Below are 24,836 nucleotides of genomic sequence, written 5' to 3' on the forward strand. Positions count from 1 at the left end.
ATGGTACATCTTACAAGGGCACATGTGAAATTTACTAAATGTAGAATATAAATGTCTTAACACAATAACTAAGAAAATGCCATGAAGGCTATGTTTGATGAAATATTTCAAATTGTATATAAAACCAGCACACTGTAAAAAAAAAAAAAAAGAAAGAAAGAAAGAAATGAGGAAGAACAAGTAAGTTTAAAATTATTTCTTTCCTGAATAATGTTTGATATTTGTTACTCATAAACATGAAAAATTCACCTTAAGCTCTCTAGGGTTAATGAAGAAAACCTTTTTCTTTTCTGCATCTTTGATAGTGTCCCTCTTATATCACAGATTTAAATTTAATAATTAAGAATTGGTGAATGGTAGATATTTTATTGAAAATAATCATAAATAATGTATACAATGGTTATTGTACAACTCTCATTTTAATAATGTTCTCACACTTTCAGATGTTTCTTTGTAATTTATAGGTAAACTAATTAGAATTCATTATATCAGTGGAACTAGGAGAACCAGATACCTTATAGGTAGCTAAGTATGATATAGGGGCTAAATTTTCAAGCCTATCTTTTTGAGATGAATATTTAAAAATTCAGTCTTACCTATCTGGTAAAGCTGAAGTGATATTTTTTACTCAGGTACCTTATTGATGTTGAAGCCAGAGTCCCAATAGAGTAGGTCAAGGTATTTAGGAAAATGTCTAATGCTATGTAAATGAATATGGATCAAAATATGAATAAAAAGCTGTTTTCTTTTTGATTCTAAGGTATATTGCTTTTCTATCAGAACCTCCTCAACTAATACATCCAACTAGACTTTTTGGTATAGCCAATTACTCAATTTTTTAAAAAAGAGAAAGAAAAACTAGTAATATTAAAAATATTAAGTATTTTCTCATAAATTTGTGGATTCCCATCCTTGCTGCCATAAATCATTTTATTACATAATCTGTTAATTGGTTTGAAAAAGCCAAGGATCTTGTAACATAATTTATCTTATTAATTTTATTGGATCAACATTGATCTTTCATTGATTACTTCTAGCTTTTGGTGAGAAGTCTGGTCATTGAATACATGGATATATTTACTTAAAGGATCTCAAAACTCAACCCATGAGAAGATAATTTTAAACCCTTTTGTAAATTGTGTCTTATCTAAATAACTTTTCCCTTTTGTAAAGTTTTTTTCATTTTCAAAATTTTATTTTTAATTATGGGTATATAATAGTTGTATATTACTTTTTATTTTAGATTAATATGAGGGTAAGAATAACTAGGTTACACTGTTTGGGTTTCTAAGGTAAAGTTCAAATTATAGTTGAGGCCTTCATCCTGGGGGGGTGTTGTATACCATTACAATGCAAATTAGGTGAACATTTACCAGTCCTTCTCCCGCCTTTCTTTCACCTTTTCCCTCTCCCCCCCCCATGAATATACTTGTGTTTTTTGTCATGTGGGCATGTAGTTGTTTTCTGTTGTTTTCATATTAGTATCGAGTACATTGGACACTTGCTTTTCCATTCTTATGATAGTTTTCTTTCTTTCTTTCTTTCTTTTTTTTTTTTTTTGAGACAGGAGCCTCAAGCTGTCCCCCTGGGTAGAGTGCCGTGGCATCACAGCTCACAGCAACCTCCAACTCCTGGGCTCAAGCGAGTCTCTGCCTCAGCCTCCCAAGTAACTGGGACCACAGGCACCCGCCACAACGCCCGGCTATTTTTTGGTTGCAGCCATCATTGTTGTTTGGTGGGCCCGGGCTGGATTCGAACCCACAACCTTAGGCATATGTGGCTGGCACCTTAGCCAATTGAGCCATAGGTGCCAAGCCTTATGATAGTTTTCTAAGAACAATGTACTTCAACTCCAGGTAAACATGAAAGATGTAAAGTCTCCATCTTTTCTTATGGCTGAATAGTATTCCATACTATACATATACCATAGTTTATTAATCCATTCATGAGTAGATGGGCACTTGGGTTGCTTCCGCATCTTGGCAATTGTGAATTGAGCTATAAAAAACATTTTAGTGCAAATGTCCTTGTGATAAAATGATTTTTCTTTCTTCTGGGTAGATACCTAGTAAAGGGATTGCAGTATCAAGTGGAAGATCTACTTTTAGCTCTTTGAGGATTCTCCATACTTCTTTCCATAGAGGCTGTATTTGTTTGCAAATACTTTTCCCACCAGCAGTGTAAAAGTGTTCCCTTCTCTCCACATCCACACCAGCATCTGCAACTTTGGGATTTTGTGATGTGGGTTATTCTCACTGTGGTTAAATGATGTTTCAGAGTGGTTTTGATTTGCATGTCTCTGATAATTAGTGATAATGGGCATTTTTTCATGTGTTTTTTGGTCATTCCTCTGTCTTCTTCAGAGAAGTTTCTATTCAAGTCTCTTGCCCAATGATAGAGGGGATTGTTTGCCCTTATTATTATTATTATTATTATTATTATTATTCTTTTGAGACAGAGTCTCACTCGGTTGCCCTGGGTAGAGTGATCGTGGCATTACAGCTCACAGCAATCTCAGTCTCCTGGGCTCAAGTGATCCTTTTGTCTTGGCCTCCCAAGTAGCTGGGATATAGGTGCCCACCACAATGCCTGGCTAGTTTTTCTATTTTTAGTAGAGACAGAGTGTTCCTATAACTCAGGCTGGTCTCAAACTCCTGAGCTTAAGGGATCCACTTACCTTAGCCTCCCAAAGTGCTAGGATTACAGGCGTGAGCCAATTATGCCTGGCCTATTTGCTTTTTTCTTGTTGATTAATTTGAGTTCTCTGTAAATTTTAATTATCTGTCCTTTGTCAGATTCATAGCATACAAATATTTTCTCTCACTCTGAAGGTTGTCTGTTTTAGTTGTTGTACCTTTAGATGTGCATAAGCTTTTAGTTTGATCATAAGCCATTTGTTTATTTTTGGTGTTTCTGAAATTGCTAGTGGGGTCTTCTTCATAAATTCTTTTCCCTGGCTGATAGTATTAAGAGTTTTTCTCACACTTTCTTCTAGGATTTTCTCTCCTGCAATGATGAGCTTATAAAATTCCCTGAAATGAAAATTTCCCCTTAAATTGTTTCTCCATAATAAATTTAAATGGTTTAATTCTTGACCATAAAGAGTATCAGAAATGGAAATCCCATGATTTTTAGACTGAGTTTTTTAAAAATGCTCCTTATAGCACATCTAGAGGAGCATATCTATGTTCTATAAGGAGCATTTCTTTAAAACACAGTAATTTTTTATCCATACCACTTATATGGGAGCATCAGGAGATCATTGTCCCTAAAAATTAAGGTAAGAAAGAGAAAGGTAAAGCATGATACCCTAAAGCAGGCATCCTCAAACTATGGCCCGCAGGCCACATGTAGCCCACCTAGGACATTTATCCGGCCCAACAGGTGTTTTTTCTGGCACTGCCTGTCCTGCTTAGTGGCCGACTAGTCCCGGGGCCCGCAGTCCCACCCTCAAACAGTCTGAGGGACAGTGAACTGGCCCCCTGTTTAAAAAGTTTGAGGCCCCCTGCCCTAAAGGGAAAGAACACAGAAGAAAGGATATAAAAAGATATAAAATAGGCTTGGAGCTTGTAGCACAGTGGTTATGGCATCAGCCACATACACTGGAGGCTGGCGGGTTTGAACCCACCTGGGCCAGCTAAACAACAATGACAACTGCAACAAAAAATAGCCGGGCATTGTGGCAGGCCCCTGTAGTCCCAGCTACTTGGGAAGCTAAAGCAAGAGAATCGCTTAAGCCCAAGAGTTTGAGGTTGCTGTGAGCTGTGATGTCACCACACTCTACTGAGGGTGACATAATGAGACTCTGTCTCAAAAAAAAAAAGACATAAAATAGAAAGAGAAGCCAGGAAAAGAGAGAGGGAGTACCAGAATAGAAAATAAGGCTGTAGAAGAGAAAGAAGGTCGAAGGGAATTATATGTAAATTTACTACTATGTGCCTTTCCCTGATTTCAGGTATGTTTTCTCCAGTTATACAACATTATCCTACTTACACTGAACTCTTGCCTGAACCTAATATGGGTTGTTTTGGTTTTCTTTAGAAATTACGCTTTTTTTCTCCCATACCTTTTCTACTAACATCTCATCTATCTTCTTTGATTTCTTCATTTGACAGGAAATTTGGAATTGATAATAGCAGAGGCAGAAGTCAGAGGTAAATATTGATTTCAAGCCTACATTTATAGCCAGGCATTGTGGCGGGCGCCTGTAATCCCAGCTACTTGGGAGGCTGAAGCGAGAGAATCACTTAAGCCCAAGAGATGGAGATTGCTGTGAGCTCTGTGATGCAACGGCATTCTACCCAGGCAACAGCTTGAGGCTCTGTCTCAAAAAAAAAAAAAGAAAGAAAGAAAGAAAGAAAGAAAGAAAAGAAAGAAAGAAAGAGAACTGCCATTTGACAAATTTGGTTAATACTCTGTTCTAGGCTTAGTGCCCCCCAGAGAGGTCCCACTTGTGAACCTAGACACCACCCCACAGGGCATAAAATTGGACAAATATTTTTCCCCACAATTCCAAACTCCCAGTCTACCCTTTCCCTATCACATGGCAGTCTGAAGTTCTGCCTTCTGCAGAGCCTAGAGTGTTTGATCTTTTCATGAGAGATCTTGGCATAGTCTGGACCACCAAACACCAGGATGGAATCTGCAACTAGTGGAGAAGAAAGTGGGCACGGCAAGAAAGTGACACTCTGTGGGATGAGGAACAGTCTTCTTGTTATGACTTTGCACGGCCAGTGGTGGTGTTGGCCCTCAGTTCGGGCTGTGTCTAGCAGGAGGGGGTACAGAATCCCTGGCTCTGATGGTGCCTGCAAGCAGGAGAGTGGTTTCCCAGTGTGAACTGAATTCAGTGGTGGGGCTGGTCCTGGCTCCAACTGGGCCAGGAGCAGAGGCTTGCTGAGTGTGGTCCCCTGACTCCATCAGAGACCTCTGAGTGTTGACTGAGACTGGCAAACAGGGGTGTAGTCCCCTGATTCCAATAGAGCCCACCAGCAGAGGCTTGGCAGGTATGGACTGAGACCAGCAGGTGGTGTTGTGGTCCCCTGACTACAACTGACCTAGTGTGGCTCAGGCCCATAGCTCAGTGAGTAGGGCATCACCACATACACCAAAACTGGCGGGTTTGAGCCTGGCCTGTGTCTGCTAAACAATGACAACTGCAACCAAAAAATAGCTGGCCATTGTGGTGGACACCTGTAGTCCTAGCTACTTGGGAGGCTGAGGCAAGAGAATCACTTCAGCCCAAGAGTTTGAGGTTGCCATGAGGTGTGACTCCATGACACTCTACCAAGGGCGACATAGTAAGACTCAGTCTCAAAAAAAAAAACCAACCCCCCCCCCACACACAAAACAGAGCTGGTGAGCAAAGGCTTGCCAGTGTAGACTGAGACCTGTGGGTGGGGGTGTGGTCCCCTGATTCCAACTAGGCCAGCAAGAAGGGGCTTACTGAGTGTGGACTAAGATCAATAGGCTGGGTCATAGTCCCCTGACTACAACAGAGTCTGTGAGCAGAGGCTTCCTGGGTGTGGACTGCAACCAGCAGGTGGGGGGCATGGTCCTGGCTCCAATTGGGCCCACAAGCACAGAAACGGACACCAGCATGAACTGATTCTGGTGGGAGGGTGCATGGACCCCTGGCTCCAATTGAGCTGTTGGAGACCCTTGGATCCCTCTCTGTTGAGCAGGGTTTGTACTGCCCAAGACAATTGAATTGGAACTTGTGCCTGGGCCTGTTGATCAGTGGATCCTCTGAGGTTAACCTTGGAAGTTCTGTAGCCGAAAGGAACTGAATGGTGGGGATGGGGCACCCCAGCTGTCTGTATCTCTCTACAGCTAAGATTTAAACCTAATTGGCTTCTTAGGAGAGGGTAGAGGTTGGCTGATTTTGAAACAGAACTACCTTGTGCTAGCTAACCAAGTAGATCCTCACAGTCTCCAACCAAAACTCTGAAAGGGGCCTTTGTAAGGTTATAGGGGATAAGCCACAATTACAAAGCCTAGTGCTTTGGTAAGGGAATAATTAACTGTACCACCTGGGAACCCCAATTCAATCTCACCCTACCAGTTCTAATAACCAAACGGTGAAAAAAAAACATGGTGCGGACCTAACAGAAGATCTCTGGCAACATGAATAACCAGAGTAGATCCACCACCCCTCCCCAAGAAATGACAAAGGAGATACAACTGAAGATGCCATGCATAAACAAATGGCAGCACTGTCACAAATTGAATTTAGAATAAAGATTGCAAATAAAATAAATGGAAGGGAAGAAAAGATAGAAATTGAATTCCAAAGAGTAGTTCTAAAGTTATCTCAAGAAATTAATGAATTCAAAGCCCAAGTCATCAAAGATATGGACATAATGAGAAAAGGGATAGCAGAGCTCAAGGACATGAAAAAGTTAGTTGAGGAGCTCCAAAATACAGTAGAATCCCTTAGTAATAGAGTTGACCAGGCAGAAGAAAGGATCTCTCTGAAGCTGAAGACAAAGCTTTTGAACTTTCCCAGACACTCAAAGAGTCAGACAGATGGAGAGCAAAAACTGATCATTCCCTAAGAGAGTTGTGGGATCACTCCAAAAGATCAAATATTCATCTTATAGGAATTTCAGAAGGAGAAGAGGATGGTCCTAAAGGTACAGATGCTCTACTTCTAGAGATTATGGAGGAGAACTTCCCAAGCACTGCAAGAGATACAGAAATTCAGATAGTAGTTTCAGAACCTCAGCAAGACTCAATCCAAATAAAGCATCTCCTAGACACATTGTGATTAACTATGCCAAAGTTAAGAAGAAGGAGAAAATTCTGCAAGAAGCCAGATGAAAGAAAAGCATCATCTACAAAGAACTTGCATAGAAAGAAATACCAGAATGACTGCAGATCTCTCAGCTGAAACTTTTCAGGCCAGAAGGGGATGGTAATCGCCCTTCAATCTCCTAAAACAAAACAACCATCAACCCAGGATCCTGTATCCAGCTAAACTGAGTTTCACTTGTGATGGAGAAATCAAATACTTTGATGACATACACATATTGAAGAAATTTGCCATAACTAAACCAGCTCACCCATCGTCCAGAATGACCAGCACAATACTCTACCATCAAAGTAAACTCACTCAGATATTTTTGAACAAAGCCCAATTTCCACAGAGGTTAAAGGGTTAAAAAGTCCACTAGACATTTGAAAAACATGACACCCAAAACACTACCAGGCTTATCAATTCTCTCAATTAATGTGAATGGTTTAAATTGTCCTCTAAAAAGGCATACATTGGATGACTAGATCCATTAACTCAGACCAGACATTGGCTGCACACAAGAATCTCATCTTACCTTAAAGGATAAAATAGACTCAGGGTGAAGGGATAGACATTTATAATACAGTAAAATAGAAATCAGAAAAAAGCAGGGGCTACAATTTTATTTGCAGATACAACTGGCCTTAAACCAAAAAGATAAAGATAAGGATGGTCACTACATATTTGTGAAGGGAAACATCCAACATGAAGAGATTTAGATAATTAACATTTATGTACCCTACCAGAATGCTCCTCAATTTATAAAGTAAACCCTAATGGAGATGAACAACCTGATATCTTCCTGCACTATAATAGCTGGAGATTTCAACATCCCTTTGATAGGCTTGGATAGATCCTCCAAGAAAAAAACTAAACAAATAAATATTAGACTTAAACCCAACCCTAGAACAAATGGACTTAACAGACTCCTACAGAACATTTCATCCTAATAAAACTGAATATACATTCTTCTCATCAGCCCATAGATCATCCTCCAAAATTGATCATATCGTAGGACACCAGTCTAACCTCAGCAAATTTAGAAGAATAGGAATTATTCCTTGTATCTTCTTGGACCACCATGGAATAATAGTTAAACTCAACAGGAACAGGAATCTTCATACTCAAAAACAATGTCATGGAAACTAAATTATCTTAGGCTGAATGATAGCTGAGTCAAAGACAGGATTAAGAAGGAAATCGCCAAATTTTTGGAATAAAATGGTAATGAAAACACAAATTATCAAAACCTGTGAGATAGTGCAAAGACAATCCGAAGAGGGAAATTTATAGCATTGGAAGCCTTCATCAAGAAAACAGAGAGGAAGCCAGCAATTTAATGGGTCATCTCAAGCAACTGGGGAAGAACATTCCAACCCCAAACCCAGCAGAAGAAAAGAAATAACCAAAATTAGGGCAGAATTAAATGAATTTGAAAACTAAAGAATCATTCAGAAGATCAACAAAACAAAAAGTTGGCTTTTTGAAAAGATTAATAAACTTGATAAACCTTTGGCTAACTTAACCAGAAACAGAAAAGTAAAATCTCTAATAACACCCATCAGAAACAACAAAGGAAAAATAACAATAGACACCTCAGAAATTCAAAAAATCCTCAAAGATTAGTACAAAAAACTCTATTCCCAGAAATATGAAAATCTGAAGGAAATGGACCAATATCTGGAAGCATGCAACCTTGCTAGTCTCAAACAGAAAGAATTAGAAATCTTGAATAGGTGTACATTAAGTACTGAAATAGCATCAACAATACAAAGTCTCCCAAAAAAGAAAAGTCCAGGACCAGATGGCTTCACACCCAAATTCTATCAACCTTTCAAGAGGAGCTAGTACCTATATTATACAACCTTTTCCAAACCATAGAAAAAGAAGGAATACTTCCCAGTGTATTCTATTCTATGAAGCAAATATCACACTGATCCCCAAACCAGGAAAGGATCCAACAAAGAAAGAAAACTAGACCAAAAAATTAACAAATATTGATGCAAAAATATTCAATAAGATCTTAGCAAACAGAATTCAACAACACATCAAAACAATTATACACCATGATCAAGTTGGTTTTATTCCAGGGTTGGTTCAACATACAAAAAACTACAAATATAATATATCACATAAACAAAATTTTAAAAAAGACCATATGATTCTGTCAATTGATGCATAAAAAGCTTTTGATAATATTTAGCATCCTTTCATGGATCAGAACACCTAAAAAAACAGATATAAAAGGGACATTTCTTAAACTGATAGAGGCCATCTACAGTAAACCCACAGCCAATAAATATCATATTGAATGGAATAAAACTGAAAACATTTCCACTCAGATCAGGAAGTAGGCAGGGTGCCCACTGCCTCCACTGCTATTCAACCTAGTAATGGAAGTCTTAGGCACTGCAATCAGGCAAGAGATGGTGATCAACGGTATCCAACTAGGGTCACAGGAGATCAAAGTGTCACTCTTTGTAGATGATATGATCCTATACCTGGAAAATCCCAAAGTCTCAACTACAAAACTCTTAGATCCAATCAAGGAATACATCAGTATCTTAGGATACAAAATCAATACTTAAAAATCAGTAGATTTTACATATGCCAACAATAGTCAAGCTCAAAATATAGTCAAGGACTCTATTCCTTTTACAGCAGTGCCAAAGAAGATGAAATATCTGGGAGTTTACCTAACAAAGGATATCAAAGATCTCTATAAAAAAAATTATGAAACTTTGAGAAAAGAAATAGCTGAAGATGTTAACAAATGGAAAAACATACCATGCTCAGTAGAGAAGCCATTCTCATGGCTGAGAAGAATCAACATTGTTAAAATGTCCATATTATCCAAAGCGATCTACAGATTTAATGCAAACCCTAGTAAAGCATCATTGCCATACTTTAAAGAACCTGAAAAAGTAGTGCTTCTTTTTATATGGAATCAGAAAACATCTCGAGTAGCCAATACATTACACAGAAATAAAAACAAATCAGGAGGTATCACATTATCAGACTTCAGGCTATACTATAAATCTATGGTGATCAAAATAGCATGGTACTGGCACAAAAACAGAAAGGTAGATGTATGGAACAGAATAGATAACCAAGAGATGAACCCAGCAACTTATTATCATTTGCTCTTTGATAAACCTATCAAAAACATTCAGTCGGGGAAATACTCCCTATTAAACAAATGGTGCTAGGTGAACTGGCTGGTGACCTGTAGAAGACTGAAACTGGACCCCCACCTTTCACCATTAACAAAAATTGATTCTCACTGGATAAAAGATTTAAACCTAAGATATGAAACTATAAAAATACTAGAAGACAGTGCAGGAAAAATGCTTGAAGAAATAAGCCTGGGAAAATATTTTGTGAGGAGGACCCCCCAGGCAATTGAAGCAACACCCAAAATACATTACTGGGATCTGATCAAACTAAAAAGCTTTTGCACAGCCAAGAGCACAGTAAGTAAAGCAAACAGACAGCCTTCAGAATGGGAGATCTTTGCAGGTTATGTTTCTGACAATGGTCTGATAACTAGAATCCACAAAAAACTCAAACTAATCAATAAGAAAAGAACAAATAACTTCCATATGGGCAAGAGATTTGAACAGAAACTTTTCTGATGAAAACAGGCTCATGGTCTACAAACACATGAAAAAATGCTCATCATCTTTAATCATCAGAGAAATGCAAATCAGAACCACTTTGAGATATCATCTAACTCCAATAAGATTAGCCCATATCACAAAATCCCCAAACTATTGATGTTGGCATGGATGTGGAGAGAAGGGAATGCTTCCACACTGCTGGTGGAAATGCAAGCTAATACATTTTTGGAAGGAAGTTTGGAGAATACTCCAGAAACTAAAAGGACTACTACCATTTGATCCTGCAATTCCTCTACTAGGTACATACCCAGATGATTAAAAATCATTTTACAAACAAAGACATTTGCACCAGAATGTTTATTGCAGCCCAATTCATTGCTCATCAACCTATGAATGGATTAACAAATTGTGGTATATATACACCATGGAATACTATGCATCCATAAAAAATGGAGACTTCACATCTTTTATGTTTACCTGGATGGAGCTGGAACATATTCTTCTTAGTAAAGTATCTCAAGAATGCGAAAAAAGTATTCAATGTACTCAATACTACTATGAAATCAATATATAATCACCTACACATTCATACGAATGGTAAAACATAACTATAGTCCAGAAAGTAGAAGGAAAGCATAAAAAGAGGAGGCGGAAGGAGGGAGGGTATTTGGGGGGAACCTCACCTAATGCACGTGATGCATTGGTAAATTTCAAAACTATTAAGAAAAGATTATAATTACGATAGACGTGTTAATCAGTTCAATGTAAGCATTTCACCTTGTATATCAAATCAGCACACTGAACCCAATAAATGCATCAATGTACCCATAGTTATGATTTAATAAAAATAAAAAATAAATATATTATTTGAAAAATAAAAAAAACAGAGAGGCTCGGTGTCTATTGGCTCAAGCGGCTAAGGCGCCAGCCACATACACCTAAGGTGGTAGGTTTGAATCCAGCCCAGACCCGCCAAACAACAATAATGGCTGCAACCAAAAAATAGCCAGGCGTTGTGGTGGGCGCCTGTGGTCCCAGCTACTTGGGAGGCCCAGGCAGGAAACTCGCTTGAGCCCAGGAGTTGGAGGTTGCTGTGAGCAGTGAAGCCATGGCACTCTACCCAGGGGGACAGCTTGAGGCTCTATCTCAAAAAAAAAAAAAAAAAAAAAAACCAGAAAGAAAAATTGCCTGATATTTTAGAAAACTATAAAAAGAAAAAAAAACTTTCACATTGACCTACATATTAAATTACAAGCCCATCTGTCTGCTTCCCTTTTTACCACATCCTGTGAACTCTGTATTCATGTCAAGTTTTAGGTACATGCTTAGAAATTATGAAGAGGCAGTCTAGTATAATCAGGAAAGAAAATAATGGTTAAATGCATGCCATACTTTTGCTCAGCCATATAGGCAAGTGACTTAACTTCTGATGCCCAGTTTCTGTTTCTATAAAATAGAAGTGGTAATAGCTACTACCTTCTTCATATTGTTGTGAGGATTAAAAGAAAAATGAATACAATGCTCTTGTGCACAGAGCTCAAAACTCTTTTGGCCTTAGCTCTAGAAAATGTTCCTATCCAATGGGCACCCTGGGAATGAAATGTGTGTCTGCCCTTTCCAAAGGCATTATATGGCTTTATTAATGAATGAGAAGTGTGTGTGTGAGAGAGAGAGAGAAAGAAAGAGAATGAATGGGAATAATAATATATATTTGTGTATATTTTACCTTTAAGGTATCTGGAGCCAAATTCCACTTGTTAAAATCTCCACTTATGGAGGGAGGTAGTAGGCACAACCTAATCTCAATTCTGTTGGAGAGAGGGTTGGTTTCGAGGCAGATCCAGGAATCTGCTCTGGGCCATTCTGGGTGTGGTATGTGAAATATAATGGGTCACTATTAACTAATTTTACACTATAAATGCACCAATAAAAGCTATAAGAATATAAGCAACTAATTTCTAATTTGGCTTCTGAATTCTAATCAAGGAAGTTCCTGTCCACAGCATTTTTAATATTTAGTCACCTGTCCATTGTCAAAAATGACTTGGTTGTTCAAGAGATATAGGGACATTTGGCTTCTAGTTTGTGGGAGAGATTTTCTTTCTAATCAGTTCAACAATCTATCTTCATATCCAGGGATGGAAAGCTTGGGACAAGGTCAGAAGAAAACATCACCATTCAAGCCTGCTCTACAGGTAACTCTTGCAGCAACCCTTAAGGGAAAAGAATATGGGATACCTTCCTCTTTCCATGGTAAGGTTCACAGTAGCTATTTCTCCCACAAAACATTCCATGGAATAAGTAAATAAATGCAATACTGACAAGGGTGGCAAAAATATTTCCTAACATGGTTGCTGGCATATCTTGATGTTTAAACACAATGAAGGACAAAAACATGCCAATCCATAATAATGCTGCCTTCTTACTAAATTAAACCCTGGGACAAGGAGACATATCATAGCTTTAAAATTCAGTGAACCATCTTTGCAGTGCAGTTGTTTGGCACAGCGGTTAACTGAAAGGTTCGTGCCTACCCAGGATGGTCTTATCTCCAGACAATTTCTTGATAATAAAAATGTTCCGGAACTAAATAGTGGTGATGGTTGCACAACATTGTGAATGTACTAAATGTCACTGATCTATAATTAATTGAATGTTAAGTTTTATATGTGTATATTTTACTATAATAGAAACAAAACCTCAGAAGATGCATTTTCCTGACCCTGAGTTGTAACTGTATTTTTCTTCCTGACATGTATATACATCTACCATATAGTAAGCCTTGATATTTGAATGCGTATATGTACATCTGCTTTTTAAAAATCTTGGTTCTGAGTATCTACATTTTGGCATCATCCAGGAATATGTGATTCATTCACATACCTGTCTTGGATGGGATTAAGAATTATATTAACTTCATGAGTAGATTCCCTTGTAAAACTCTTTGGCCTTAGCACATATTTGCCTGCTCTAGAAAATTTTCCTACCCAATAGGCAGCATGGGAACGGAATATGTATCAGCCCTTTCCAAAGGCATTGTATGGCTTTATTAATGAATGGGAAGCAGAAGGAAGAGAGAGAGAAGGAGAGAGAGATTTTTAAAGAGTACAGCTGAACCCATTCCTGAGATTCATCTTTTAACCAGCTCAGCTTCCCGGCACAGGACTCAGGACTCTCAGTTTTCCTAGACAAAGTCAATATTGTTCTTTTATAAAGCAAAGATCATGAAAAGTGGCAGGTCTTTAAGAATGGCACAAGCACAGAGTACAAAGGAGAAAGGGGCAGCCAAGAAAGATTCACAAAAGAGACAGTGTCTACCAGAAGTCCTTTCAGCAGAGGGAGCTAAATACCTCCCAGAGAAAGGCTTTAGAAAAAACCAAGCTTCATGCTGGTCAACACTGGCCCTGGTGAGCCGGGAAGGATGACTTTGTACACTACTGTAGAGGAAAGTGCTCCCTGGGCAAGTAATTTTTTTTTTCTCCTTCCACCAGCAGATTCCAGCTGCTCTTGTTATACTCCTTCTTTATGGGAAAATGAAGACTTATGAAAAATAAAAATGCCTATGGAGAACACTGCAACAAGGATCAGGGAGAAGAAGACCATGAGGAAGACATAGGTGCCATAGGGGAGAGGTTTGGATATTGGCTTCTCAGCTGGGATCATGTTGGTCAGGTTCAGCATGTAGCCCAAAGTCCAGCCAGCCTCGCTCCCCTCGATCTGCAAACAGTGGGGAAAGTCTGTTGTTTGTGGGTGGAGGAGATAATCTGTAGCTTTTATGCAACCCCATCCATAACACTGAGCACCCAATGACTGAGTGTTAATTTTATTTTCCACACTGGGAATACGGTTGTAGGGAAAATAGATTAGGAGCAAGTGATTAAGAGAGTTTGGAGCCTAACTACTATATTCCCAAAGTTCAGAGTTGGTGAATGACTGCCCATTTCTCCTGTCTCAAAGAACTTAATACAAATTGACCTTTGGACCTTTGCATTCCTTTTTTCTTGTTTGTGTGAATTTTGGAGGGGGGGAGTGGTAAGGAGTGACAGGAAGCAAGTACAAGGATGAGAAATAATGATTTTCCCTGGCCTTTTACATCTTCATGAAACCCAGAAAAACCATGACTTCTCTATGATTCAACTAGATGATTATTCCCTAATTTTTTAAATTAAGTTTATAGAAGTAAACTTTATAGAAGTTGAAAGACTATGCATATACATGAGAATAAATTCTTACTAAATGATAAAACATGCTATGACCTTCCTAGGAATATTTTACAGTTATCTCAAAACATATTAGAATATAGGTGGTCTGTGAATAATAAATAATTTTGAAAAATTTTTTTCATGAGCCATGCATGGTCATGGAAGTACAGATAAGCTTAATGGAAGTACAGATAAGCTTAAAGAAGAAAATAAAAGCCATCCATACTTCACCATGCAGAAGTTGTTGCTGTTATTATTTTGTGATATATTCTTCCAGTCCTCTCTGTGCATGCATTTTTCTTACCAAAAATGGAATTTGGCCAGTTGTGGTGGCTCATGCCTATAATTATAGCACTCTGGGAGGCCAAGGCAGGTTCATCACTTGCACTCAGGAGTTTGAGACCAGCCTGAGAAAGAGCAATACCCCATCTCCTAAAATAGACAGGTGGTGGGTTCCTGTAGTCCCAGCTACTGGGGAGGCTGAGGGCAAGAGGATTGCTTGAGCCGAAGAGTTTGAAGTTGCTGTCAGCTATGAAGCCACAGCACTCTACTGAGGGCAACAAAACAAGACTTTGTCACAAAAAAAATAATAATAATGGAATTAAATTGTATGTAGAATAATTCACTTAAAATAATTCACTTAAAACACCTTGTGAACATCATTCCATAACTCAAGATATTTCTACACCATCACTGGCATGAACTGCCTTATACATTCATTTTATCCAGTTTATCCAATTATCATAAATCTCAGAAATGGAGTAAATGGATGAGATGATGTATACATTTTTAAGGCTCTTAGCACATATTATCAAAACAGTCTCCCAAAAAGTTGTGCCAGTTTACTCTCCAACCAGTATCATGTGGAAGTTCCCTTCTTCTATACTCCTTAACCAAGGTTGGAAATTAATAATATGTAAAAGATCTACTTCCCTCTATGGAGGATGGGAACCTTATCTAACTGCCTGTGTCAAAGAAGGATCCAGAGCTAAAGGATTTATCACGTAGGCCTTAGAAATGCTAATCATGCTTTGGAGGAGTTCAAAGAATATAGCTCAGGACTGCCTCTGTGTGTCAGGCGTGAATTTGACATAGACATATCCCTTGAACAAAATAAACTGTGAAAGAATAGAAGGAAGACTGGGATATAAAAACAAGGAAAAGATTTGAGTTTGAATTAGCAAGAGCAGTACTGACAAAAGTGTAAAGAAACTAGTATCCTCAAGGATGAGATAGCACTCTGCCTCAATGATTTGTTTTGCTTGAAGTCACCATATTTAATAGAGTAAATTTTTTTTTTTTTTTTTTTGCAGTTTTTGGCCAGGGCTGGGTTTGAACTTGCCACCTCCAGCATATGGGGCCAGCGCCCTACTCCTTTGAGCCACAGGCTCCACCCCAGAGTAAATGGCTTTGGCATTAGTGAGCATGGGTTTAAAAAGGAAGAGAAACACTGCTCTTGATATTTTTCATCAAGCTTGAGTTGTTAAACTGCCATAAATGTGTCTCTATTCCTGGATACCTGCAGGTGGTGTTATGATAAAGCACTGCAGTGAGGCTTCTAAGCAGCGGTCCCATCACTTACAGCCACTCAGTCCCCTTCCTCACACAGAGCTTTCAGATTAAAGTAACAACCAACAAGTATGATGAAATCATGATTATCCTTTTCCACTTTGTGAAAGAGGCCTTTGGGAGGATTGTTGAAGTCAGCACACAGAATTACTGTGACTACTGAAATGCTGTTCCTTTAATATCTCACTTTTTTGTTTTGTAAGGAATTAGCCACTGATATGTAGGAAGAAAGGTGCAACTGAGAATAAAGGTAGTTCTCCTTCAAGAGAATGCTCACAGCTGGTCAACGTACCCAGGAGGGCTTGACACAGAGTACCAGGTTGGTCAGAAGTGAAACAGTAGAAAAGAACATCAGGTCAAAACTTACTGCCCACCTCTTTCAAGTCCAAAGCTGCTTCTTCAATCACTAACACTCTATCCCAACCTCCCCTCAGTCCAAAAGGTACCCAAATTACCTTGCCAATGAAATGAGTATGATCCCAGGAATTGTTCGTGAAATGATAGCCGTGCAGGAGGAGGGAGAGGATGTAAGTACCAGAAAAGCAGTATTCACTCAGGTACTTCTCCTGTATTCCAACAAATGATGTCTTTACCTAGAAGTGAAGTGAAGGAAATATATTGGTATGACAAGCATCTATGACCTTCTTTTTCACTATTATACCTGATGAAGAAAGAAGAAAGCCCTTAGTTCACATGAGCCCGAAGGTTGACCTTTTCAAGGAGGTTGGAGTGGTGTTGCACTCTTTCAGTAAGCGTAGGGGTTTATAATTTAGGGTCTCTTGAGGAAACTTTTCCTCCATAGGATTCTATATTCTTATGTCCTCTAAGAAAAAGTAGTTCTTATGGTCTAGTAAATTCAAAAATACTAAGTTTTAGTGTCCCTTTTATCACCTAAAGTTGGAGTTTCACATTCACATTAGCATGTTAAAAGCTGTGAAAATATGGCATGAAAGAAATCCATCTTTTTAAAAGTTCAGATTAATATGAGGGTACATATGATCAGTTACATAGTTTGTTTTTATGAGGTTAAAGTCCAAGTTGCACTTGTGTCCTTCTCCCAGGAAATGTGCCATATAGCCATGCAATGTACTCATTGGGTGGGAACTTAATAAATCCCCTTCCACCTCACCACTACTTGAAAATGAGTTTTACTCTCATGTGAGCATTTAGTTGTTAATCTACTAGTTTCAATTTAGTACTGAGTACATGTGATACTTGTATTCCATTCTTGAGATACTTCACTTAGGAGATTATTTCCAAATCCATCTAGATTGTTACTAAACATACAAAATCTTCATCTTTTTGATGGCTGAACAGTATTCCATGGTGTAAATACATCACAATTTATTAATCCATTCATGTGTTGAAGGGCACTTAGGTTGTTTCCACATCTTTGCAATTGTGAATTGTGAGGCTATAAGCATTCAAGTGCAAAATGTCCTTATAGTAAAATGTCTTTTTTTTTCTTTTATATAGACATCTAGTAATGAGAATCAGGATCAAATGATAGGTCTACTTTTAGTTCTCTGAGGAATCGCCATACTTCTTTCCATGCAGGCTGTATTAGTTTACAGTCCCATCAATAGTGTGTAAGTATTCCCTTCTTTCTGCACCTATGCCAGCATCTATTGCTTTAGGACCTTGAGATGTGGGCCGCTGTTACTGGGGTTAGGCGAGATCTTAAAGTGGTTTGGATTTGCATTTCTCTGATGATTAGGGATGATGAGCATTTTTCATGTGTTTATTGGCCATCTGTCCTTAAGAGAAAAGTTTCTGTTCATGTCTCTTGCCTAGTTTATGATGGGTTTTTTTGCTCTTTTCTTATTGATTTGCTTGAGCTCTTTTTAGATTCTGGTTATTAGCCCTTTGTCAGATCCCTAGAATACAAAGATCTCCCATTCTGAAGGTTGTCTCTTTGCTTTGCTGATTGTGTCCTTAGCTATACAAAAACTTTTTAATTTGATCAGGTCCCATTCATTTATTTTTGTTGTTGCTATGATTACCAGTGGGGTCTTCTTCATAAATTATTTCCCTAGGAAGATAAGACTAAGAGATTTTCCCATAATTGCTCTTAGGGCTTTTATAGTTTCATGTCTTGGATTTAAATCTTTTATCCATCATGACTTAATTTTTGTACGTGGTGAGAGGTATGGGTCCAGTTTCAGTCTTACATGAGGCTAACCATTTCTCCCAGCACCACTGATTGAATGCTTATTCTTTTCACCCAAACAAAACAAAGCATTGTTAAAGCAAACAGATGGCAATATGAGGCTGGTTTTATCTCTAGACTCTGTACTGTTCCAAAGATCTATGTCTCTATTTTTGTGCCAATACCATGCTGTTTTGATCACTAAAAAGTTGTAGTATAACCTGAAGTCTGGTAAAAATGATGCCTCCAGATGTGTTCTTATTTCATAGAATTACATCAGCTATTCAGGTTTTTTTCTGATTCCACAGAAACATAGAACTATATTTCAAGATCTTCAAAGTATCACATTGGTATTTTAATGGCATTTAAATTAAATTTGTGATTGCTTTGAGTAGTACAATTTAACAATGTTGATTCTTTTTTTTGACACAGAGTCTCTCTTTGTCACCATTGGTAGAGTGCCATGGCATCATAGCTCACAGCAACCTCAAACTCCTGGGCTCAAATGATCCCCTTGCCTCAGCCTCCTCCATAGCTGGGACTACAGATGCCCGCCAGCACTCACAGCTATTTATTTAGAGACAGGGTCTCCTTCTTGCTCAGGTTGGTCTCAAACTCCTGAGCTCAGGAAATCGACCTGCCTCAACCGCCCAGATGCTAGGATTAGCCACCGTGAGCCACGTGCTAATCCTAGCACTAGTTTATCTATTAAAATCCTCTACCATTTCTTTTCTTAGTTTTTCATAGTTCTCTCTGTAGAGATCCTTCACATCCTTTGTTAAATATATTCCAAGGTATTTCATTTTTCTTTGATAATATTGTGTCTTTGATTTGATTCTTGGCTTGACTATTATTGGTGTATATGAAGGATACTGATTTGTGTACATTGATTTTATATCCTGATTGTTTGCTAAATTTCTTGGTCATTTCTAGAAGTCTTGTAAAGCTCTTGGAGTTTACTAAATCATCAGCAAAGAGTAGTAGTTTGACCTTTTCTGTCCCCATTTGAGTACCCTTGATATCCTTCGCTTGTCTGAATGCATTGGCTACGACTTCCATCATTATGTTGAATAGTAGTGGCAACGATGGACATCCTTGTCTGGTTCCAGTTCTAAGCAGGAATGCTTTCAGTTTTTCTCCATTCAATATGATGCTGGCTGTAGGTTTAAGGAATGTCCCATCTATGCCAACTTTCTTAAGTGTTCTTATCAAAAAAAGGATGCTGACTCCTGCCCGTAATCCTAGTACTCTGGGAGGCCAGGGCAGATGGATTGCTTGAGCTCACGAGTTCAAGACCAGGCTGAGCAAAAGCGAGACCCCCAACTCTACTAAAAATAGAAAAACTGAGGCAAGAGGATCACTTGAACCCCAGTTGGAGGTTAGAGATTGCTGTGAGCTATGATGCCATAGCACTCTACCCAGGGCAACAGCTTGAGACTCTGTCTCAAAAAAATCATGCTGAATTTTGTCAAAATGCATAAATTACATTTACAGATCTGCATATGTTGAACCAGTCTTGCATCCCTGGAATACAGTCCACCTGGTCGTGATGCATTATTTTTTTGATGGGTACTTGAATATTTGCTACTATTTTGTATCAATATTCATTAATAATATTGGTCTGTAGTTTTCTTTTATTGTTGTGCCCTTACTTGGCTTTGGTATCAGAGTGATATTTGCTTCAAAGAAGGACCACTATAGAAGTGATCAAAGGAAGGAGGGTTCTTTCCTTCTTAATGTTTTGGAATAGATTCTGCAATATATGTAGCAAGCTCTTCTTTGAAGGCTTGGTAGAATTCTGGTATGAAACTGTCTGGTTCAGGACTTTTTTTGTTGGAAACTTTTTATTGTTGTTTTAATTTCAGTCCTTGATATTGGTTTATTTATGAGTTCTATTTCTTCCTGGTTGAGTCTAGGGAGGTAGTGTGATTTCAAGAATTGGTCCATCTCCTCTATATTTTCAAATTACTGGGCATAGAGATTCTTTGTAGTTTTCAGTCATAGTATTTTGTATTTCTTTAGTATTTGTTATTTCTCCCTTTTTAATTTCTTTGAGCTTATTAGAGATCTTAATTTTCTGATTATTATTAATCTGGGCAAAGGTTTTTCAATTTTATTTATCTTAAAAAAACTTTTTGCTTCATTAATCTTCTGGACAGTTCTTTTGTTCTTAATTTCATTTCATTCTGATCTGATTTTGATTATCATTTTTTTCTTCTGCTGAGGTCGTGATTGGATTGCTCTTCCTTTTCCTGAGATAATCTATTAGATTGTTGATGTGCATTCTTTCTGATTTCTGGATGTGGGCATTTAATGCAATGAATGTTCCTCTTAGAACTGCTTTTGCAGTATCCTACAGGTTTTGATTGCCTGTGGTCTCACTGTCATTTTGTTTGATGAATTTAATGATTTTCTTCGTTAGCTCCTCCTTGACCCAACTATGATTCAGCAGTTAAGTTTTTTAGTTTCCAATGCTTTGTGTTTTTTTGAATTGATTTCTACTTTTATTTCATTGTCACCTATAAAGATACACAGCATAATTTTTATCTTTTAAAATTTGTTGAGGCTTGTTTTGTGACCTAGGGTGTGATCACTCTTGGAAAATGATCTATGAGCTAATGAGAACAATGTATATTCAGTAGTATTGGGGTGAAATGTTCTGTAGATGTCTGTTCAGCCCATTTCTTCTAGAGTCAAGTTAAGTCCAAAGTTTCTTTGTTTAATTCTGCTTGGAGGATCTGTCCAGTTCTGCCAGTAGAGAGTTGAAGTCTCTAAATATTATGGTGTTGCTGTTTATCATTTTGTTTTAATCATGGGAGTGCCTGAGTTGGGTAAATTAATACTTAGGATTGATACATCTTCCCATTGAATTGTTCCTTTGATCAGTATAAAATGTCCATCATTGTTTTTATTTGTGTTATTTTAAAGTTAATGGTATCCCACTATAAATATTGCAGATCTCACTTTATTTTGTTTTCTATTAGCATGAAATTTTTTCCAACCCTTCATTCTGAGTCTTGGTTTGTCCTTGGAAGATAGATGTGTTTCCTGAAAACAACAGATACTGAACTTGAATTATTTTTATCCAATAGCAAGCCTATGTCTCTTCAGTGGGAAGTTCAAGCTACTCACATTTATTGAGGGAATAGATAACAAAGGTTGATTTCTGTTTGTCCTGTTGTGAGGGACTCTATTGCTTTATCATTTATCCCATTGTAATAGCTAGGTTTTGTCCTTAAGTTACTAGGTAATTTTACTTTGCTGGGAGATTATTGCACTACTCTGGGTATAATTCAGGTCTGAGAACTTTCAGCAGACAGGTCTAGTAGTGACAAATTTCTTCAAAGTTTACGTGTCAGATGATTTCTCCATCAAATATCAAGCCTAGTTTTGCAGGATACAGAATCCTAGGCTGGTAGTTGTCCTGTTTGAGAAGATAGAAGGCAGAAGCCCACTCTCTTCTGGTTTATAATGTTTCCACTGAGAAATCATTTTCAGCTATTTCTTTTCTTAGAGTTTCATAGTTCTCTTTATAGAGATCTTTCACGTCCTTTGTTAGGTAAACTCCCAAATATTTCATCTTCTTTGGCACTACTATGAATGGAATAGAGTTCTTGACTGTTTTTTCAGCTTGACTATTGTTGGTATATATAAAGGCTACTGACTTATGGGTGTTGATTTTGTAACCTGAGACACTGCTATATTCCTTGATCACTTCTAAGAATTTTGTAGAAGAGTCCCTGGTGTTTTCCAGGTATACAATCATGTCATCTGCAAAGAGTGAAAGTTTGATCTCTTCTGATCCTATGTGAATATCCTTGATTGCCTTTTCTTCCCTAATTGCTATGGCTAAAACTTCCATTATGATGTTGAAGAGCAATGGGGACAATGGGCAATCTTGCCTGGTTCCTGATTTGAGTGAAAATGATTTCAATTTAATTCCATTCAATACGATATTGGCTGTGGGTTTGCTGTAGATGGCCTCTATCAATTTGAGAAAAGTCCCTTCTCTTAAGTGTTCTAATCATGAATGGATGCTGGATATTGTCAAAAGTTTTTTCTGCATCAATTGAGAGGTTCAGATGGTCTTTAAGAAATCAGCTGTTAATCTGATGGGTATACCCTTATGCATCAGATGTTGCTTCTGCCTGGAAGCTTATAGAATTTTCTCTTTCAGCTCAGCACCTATAGATCAGTGGCTAGGGCACCAGACACATATACCAGAGCTGGTGAATCCAGCCCAGGCCTGCTAAACAACAATGACAACTGCACCAAAAAAATAGCCAGGCATTGTGGTGGGCACCTGTAGTCCCAGCTACTTGTAAGGCTGAGGCAAGAGAATCACTTAACCCAAGAGTTTGAGGTTGCTGTGAGCTATGACACCACAGCACTCCACCCAGGGTGACAGCTTGAGATTCTGTCTCAAAAAAAAAAAATAAAGAATTTTCTCTTTCATTTTGGGTGTGGCCAGCCTATTACATTGGGTCTAGGACATGCTTTGTTTGAATTGAGTTGTCTCAGATTCCAATGGAATCTGACAATGCCTGGGAAATTTCAACTATAATACCTTCAACTAGAGCTTCCATGCTCTGGGGACTTTCTTCTCCTTCAGAGATACTCATGATTCACATGTTTGTATGTTTTGCATAGTCCCACATCTCTCTAAGATATTCCTCTGTTTTTGGTCTCTTCTTTTCTGCATGTTTAAAGGATTAGGTAAGCTCAAAAGTCTTATCTTCTAGTTTGGAGATTCTTTCTTCTCCATGGTTTAATCTGATATTAAAACTCTCTACCGTGTTCTGAAACTCCCTGAAGACCGCTTTCAATTCTTTAAGCTCCATTTTATCCTTTCTAATTATGTCCAGATCCTGGTGACTCCATCTTTATTTTCATTGATTTCTTGAGACAATTTTTAGACTTTTTTTTTTTTTGCTGGTTTTCAATTTTGTGTTCAATTCCATCCATCTTATTTGCCATCAAATTCTGAACTCATCTTTGTTGTTTCAACAATTTATGGAATTTTCTGCAGTAGCTCCATTGTGATCCCTTGGGGGATGATCTGTTCTAATTTTTCATGTTGCCAGAATTTTTTGCTGGTACCTCCTCATGTGTGTGGTTTCTTTTCTTTTTGGTCTTTTCTTTCTATTCTTCCATTTCCCTTCCTCCTCTTTACCTCTTCGCACCTTAACTCTAGGCTACTGAGTTGTTGACTCCATTCCTGGATTCTGATGTAGCCTGCCATCCTCAACAGAGATCTTTCAGTAACTGCAGGTCAAAAAGAGGACGGAAGCTGCAGCTGAGCTACTCATACCTACCAGAGGAATGGAGAAGGAGTGGTGAACACAGATGGAGCTCACAAGGGGGGTGCAAGCGATAAAAGCCCAGCCAGATGGTAGAAGACCCCTTCTCTTCTACTCTGTGACTAATTCTACAGTAACCCTGACACTGGGAAGACCCTGGCAGCAGTGGTGTCTCTCCACTGGGCTTCCTCTGCTCTCTACCACCTGTCCCCATGCCCCTTTCCCTCCTGGGCTCCATGGACTGCCTGGCATCCTTTCCTCAATTAAGCTCCCACTGTCACTTCGAGTCATCTTTTTAAAATCCAAATTTTCTATATGCTCTTCACCAATCTTTGGCTCAGAGCTTCTATTGGCATATTAAGAAAACAGTGCCATTAAAAATCTTACAACTCAGTTTAGTCTATGCACTGACTGCATCAGCATCTCTTGGGAGTTTGTTAGTCCTCACATCAGACCTACCAGCTCTCACACACTCTGCATTTTAATATGATTCCCAAGTGATTAATGTGCATAGTAAAATTTGAGAAACAGAGATCTGGTACAGAGTTTAGGAAGCATTTTGGTAAGGACTGCTAAGAGTGTCTATACCTCACCTTCTATCTTGTCTTTACTTAAACTCCTGTTTTTTTATCTGAGTCATATAAAACATGAAGGATTCATGTTTTCATTCATCCTGCCTTCTACTAAAGATACCAAGAGCTTCCTGCCAGCTGTTATGAATATAAACCCAGATGCCCACAGCATACTCTGTTACTCTCTTACCCTCAATTAGAGGACAACAGGTCAGGGCATCTTAGTTCAGCCTAGAGCTCATCTGTAACCCTGCTCCTCAGCCCTTGAGATAGGCATTCCCTCCTGGACACCCTTAGAAAGGTTGAAAGAGAGAGAACTAACAGTTGTTAAGCATCTATCATGTACCACGAACTATGCCAGATATTTTATATGTAGTACCTCTAGGCTCCCTAAACCATCTGCCTTTTCCCAGATTACTCTTCTGTCCTATAAACCCTACCTGCAGACTAGGAACTATTTATTACTTGATTCCTACCTGCCCCAAGTTTCTGGAAAGGTAAGTCCATACCTAACGTGCCTTGCTCTGCTCTGATGGAATTTTTAGAATGGCCCATCCTGAAACTTGTCTTTCCACACAGTTCTGGAAAATACCTATTGATTGACTCCTCTACACATAACATTCTCCTGAGA

The 24,836-nt window shown here is 38.4% G+C and overlaps 1 protein-coding gene across 3 annotated transcripts in view; it reads right to left on the bottom strand.

Annotated features, from left to right (window-relative positions):
- Nucleotides 1-24,836, bottom strand: part of ENTPD1 (ectonucleoside triphosphate diphosphohydrolase 1) — a 195,116-nt gene that overhangs the window by 15,691 nt on the left and 154,589 nt on the right. For 2 of the 3 annotated variants that reach the window (XM_023511602.1, XM_023511600.1), the window contains exons 9-10: nt 16,640-16,777; nt 13,805-14,130 (exon numbers count right to left, since the gene is read on the bottom strand). In XM_023511602.1, the coding sequence (XP_023367370.1) occupies nt 13,924-14,130; nt 16,640-16,777 (345 nt within the window). In that variant the 3' untranslated portion in view covers nt 13,805-13,923. Of the gene's footprint in view, nt 1-13,804; nt 14,131-16,639; nt 16,778-24,836 lie in introns of those variants that run through there. The other variant, XM_023511601.1, reaches the window with a different exon arrangement.

This window comes from Otolemur garnettii, unplaced genomic scaffold (genome assembly GCF_000181295.1).
Source record: "Otolemur garnettii isolate 467f Iridium unplaced genomic scaffold, OtoGar3 scaffold00021, whole genome shotgun sequence".
NCBI lineage: Eukaryota > Metazoa > Chordata > Mammalia > Primates > Galagidae > Otolemur > Otolemur garnettii.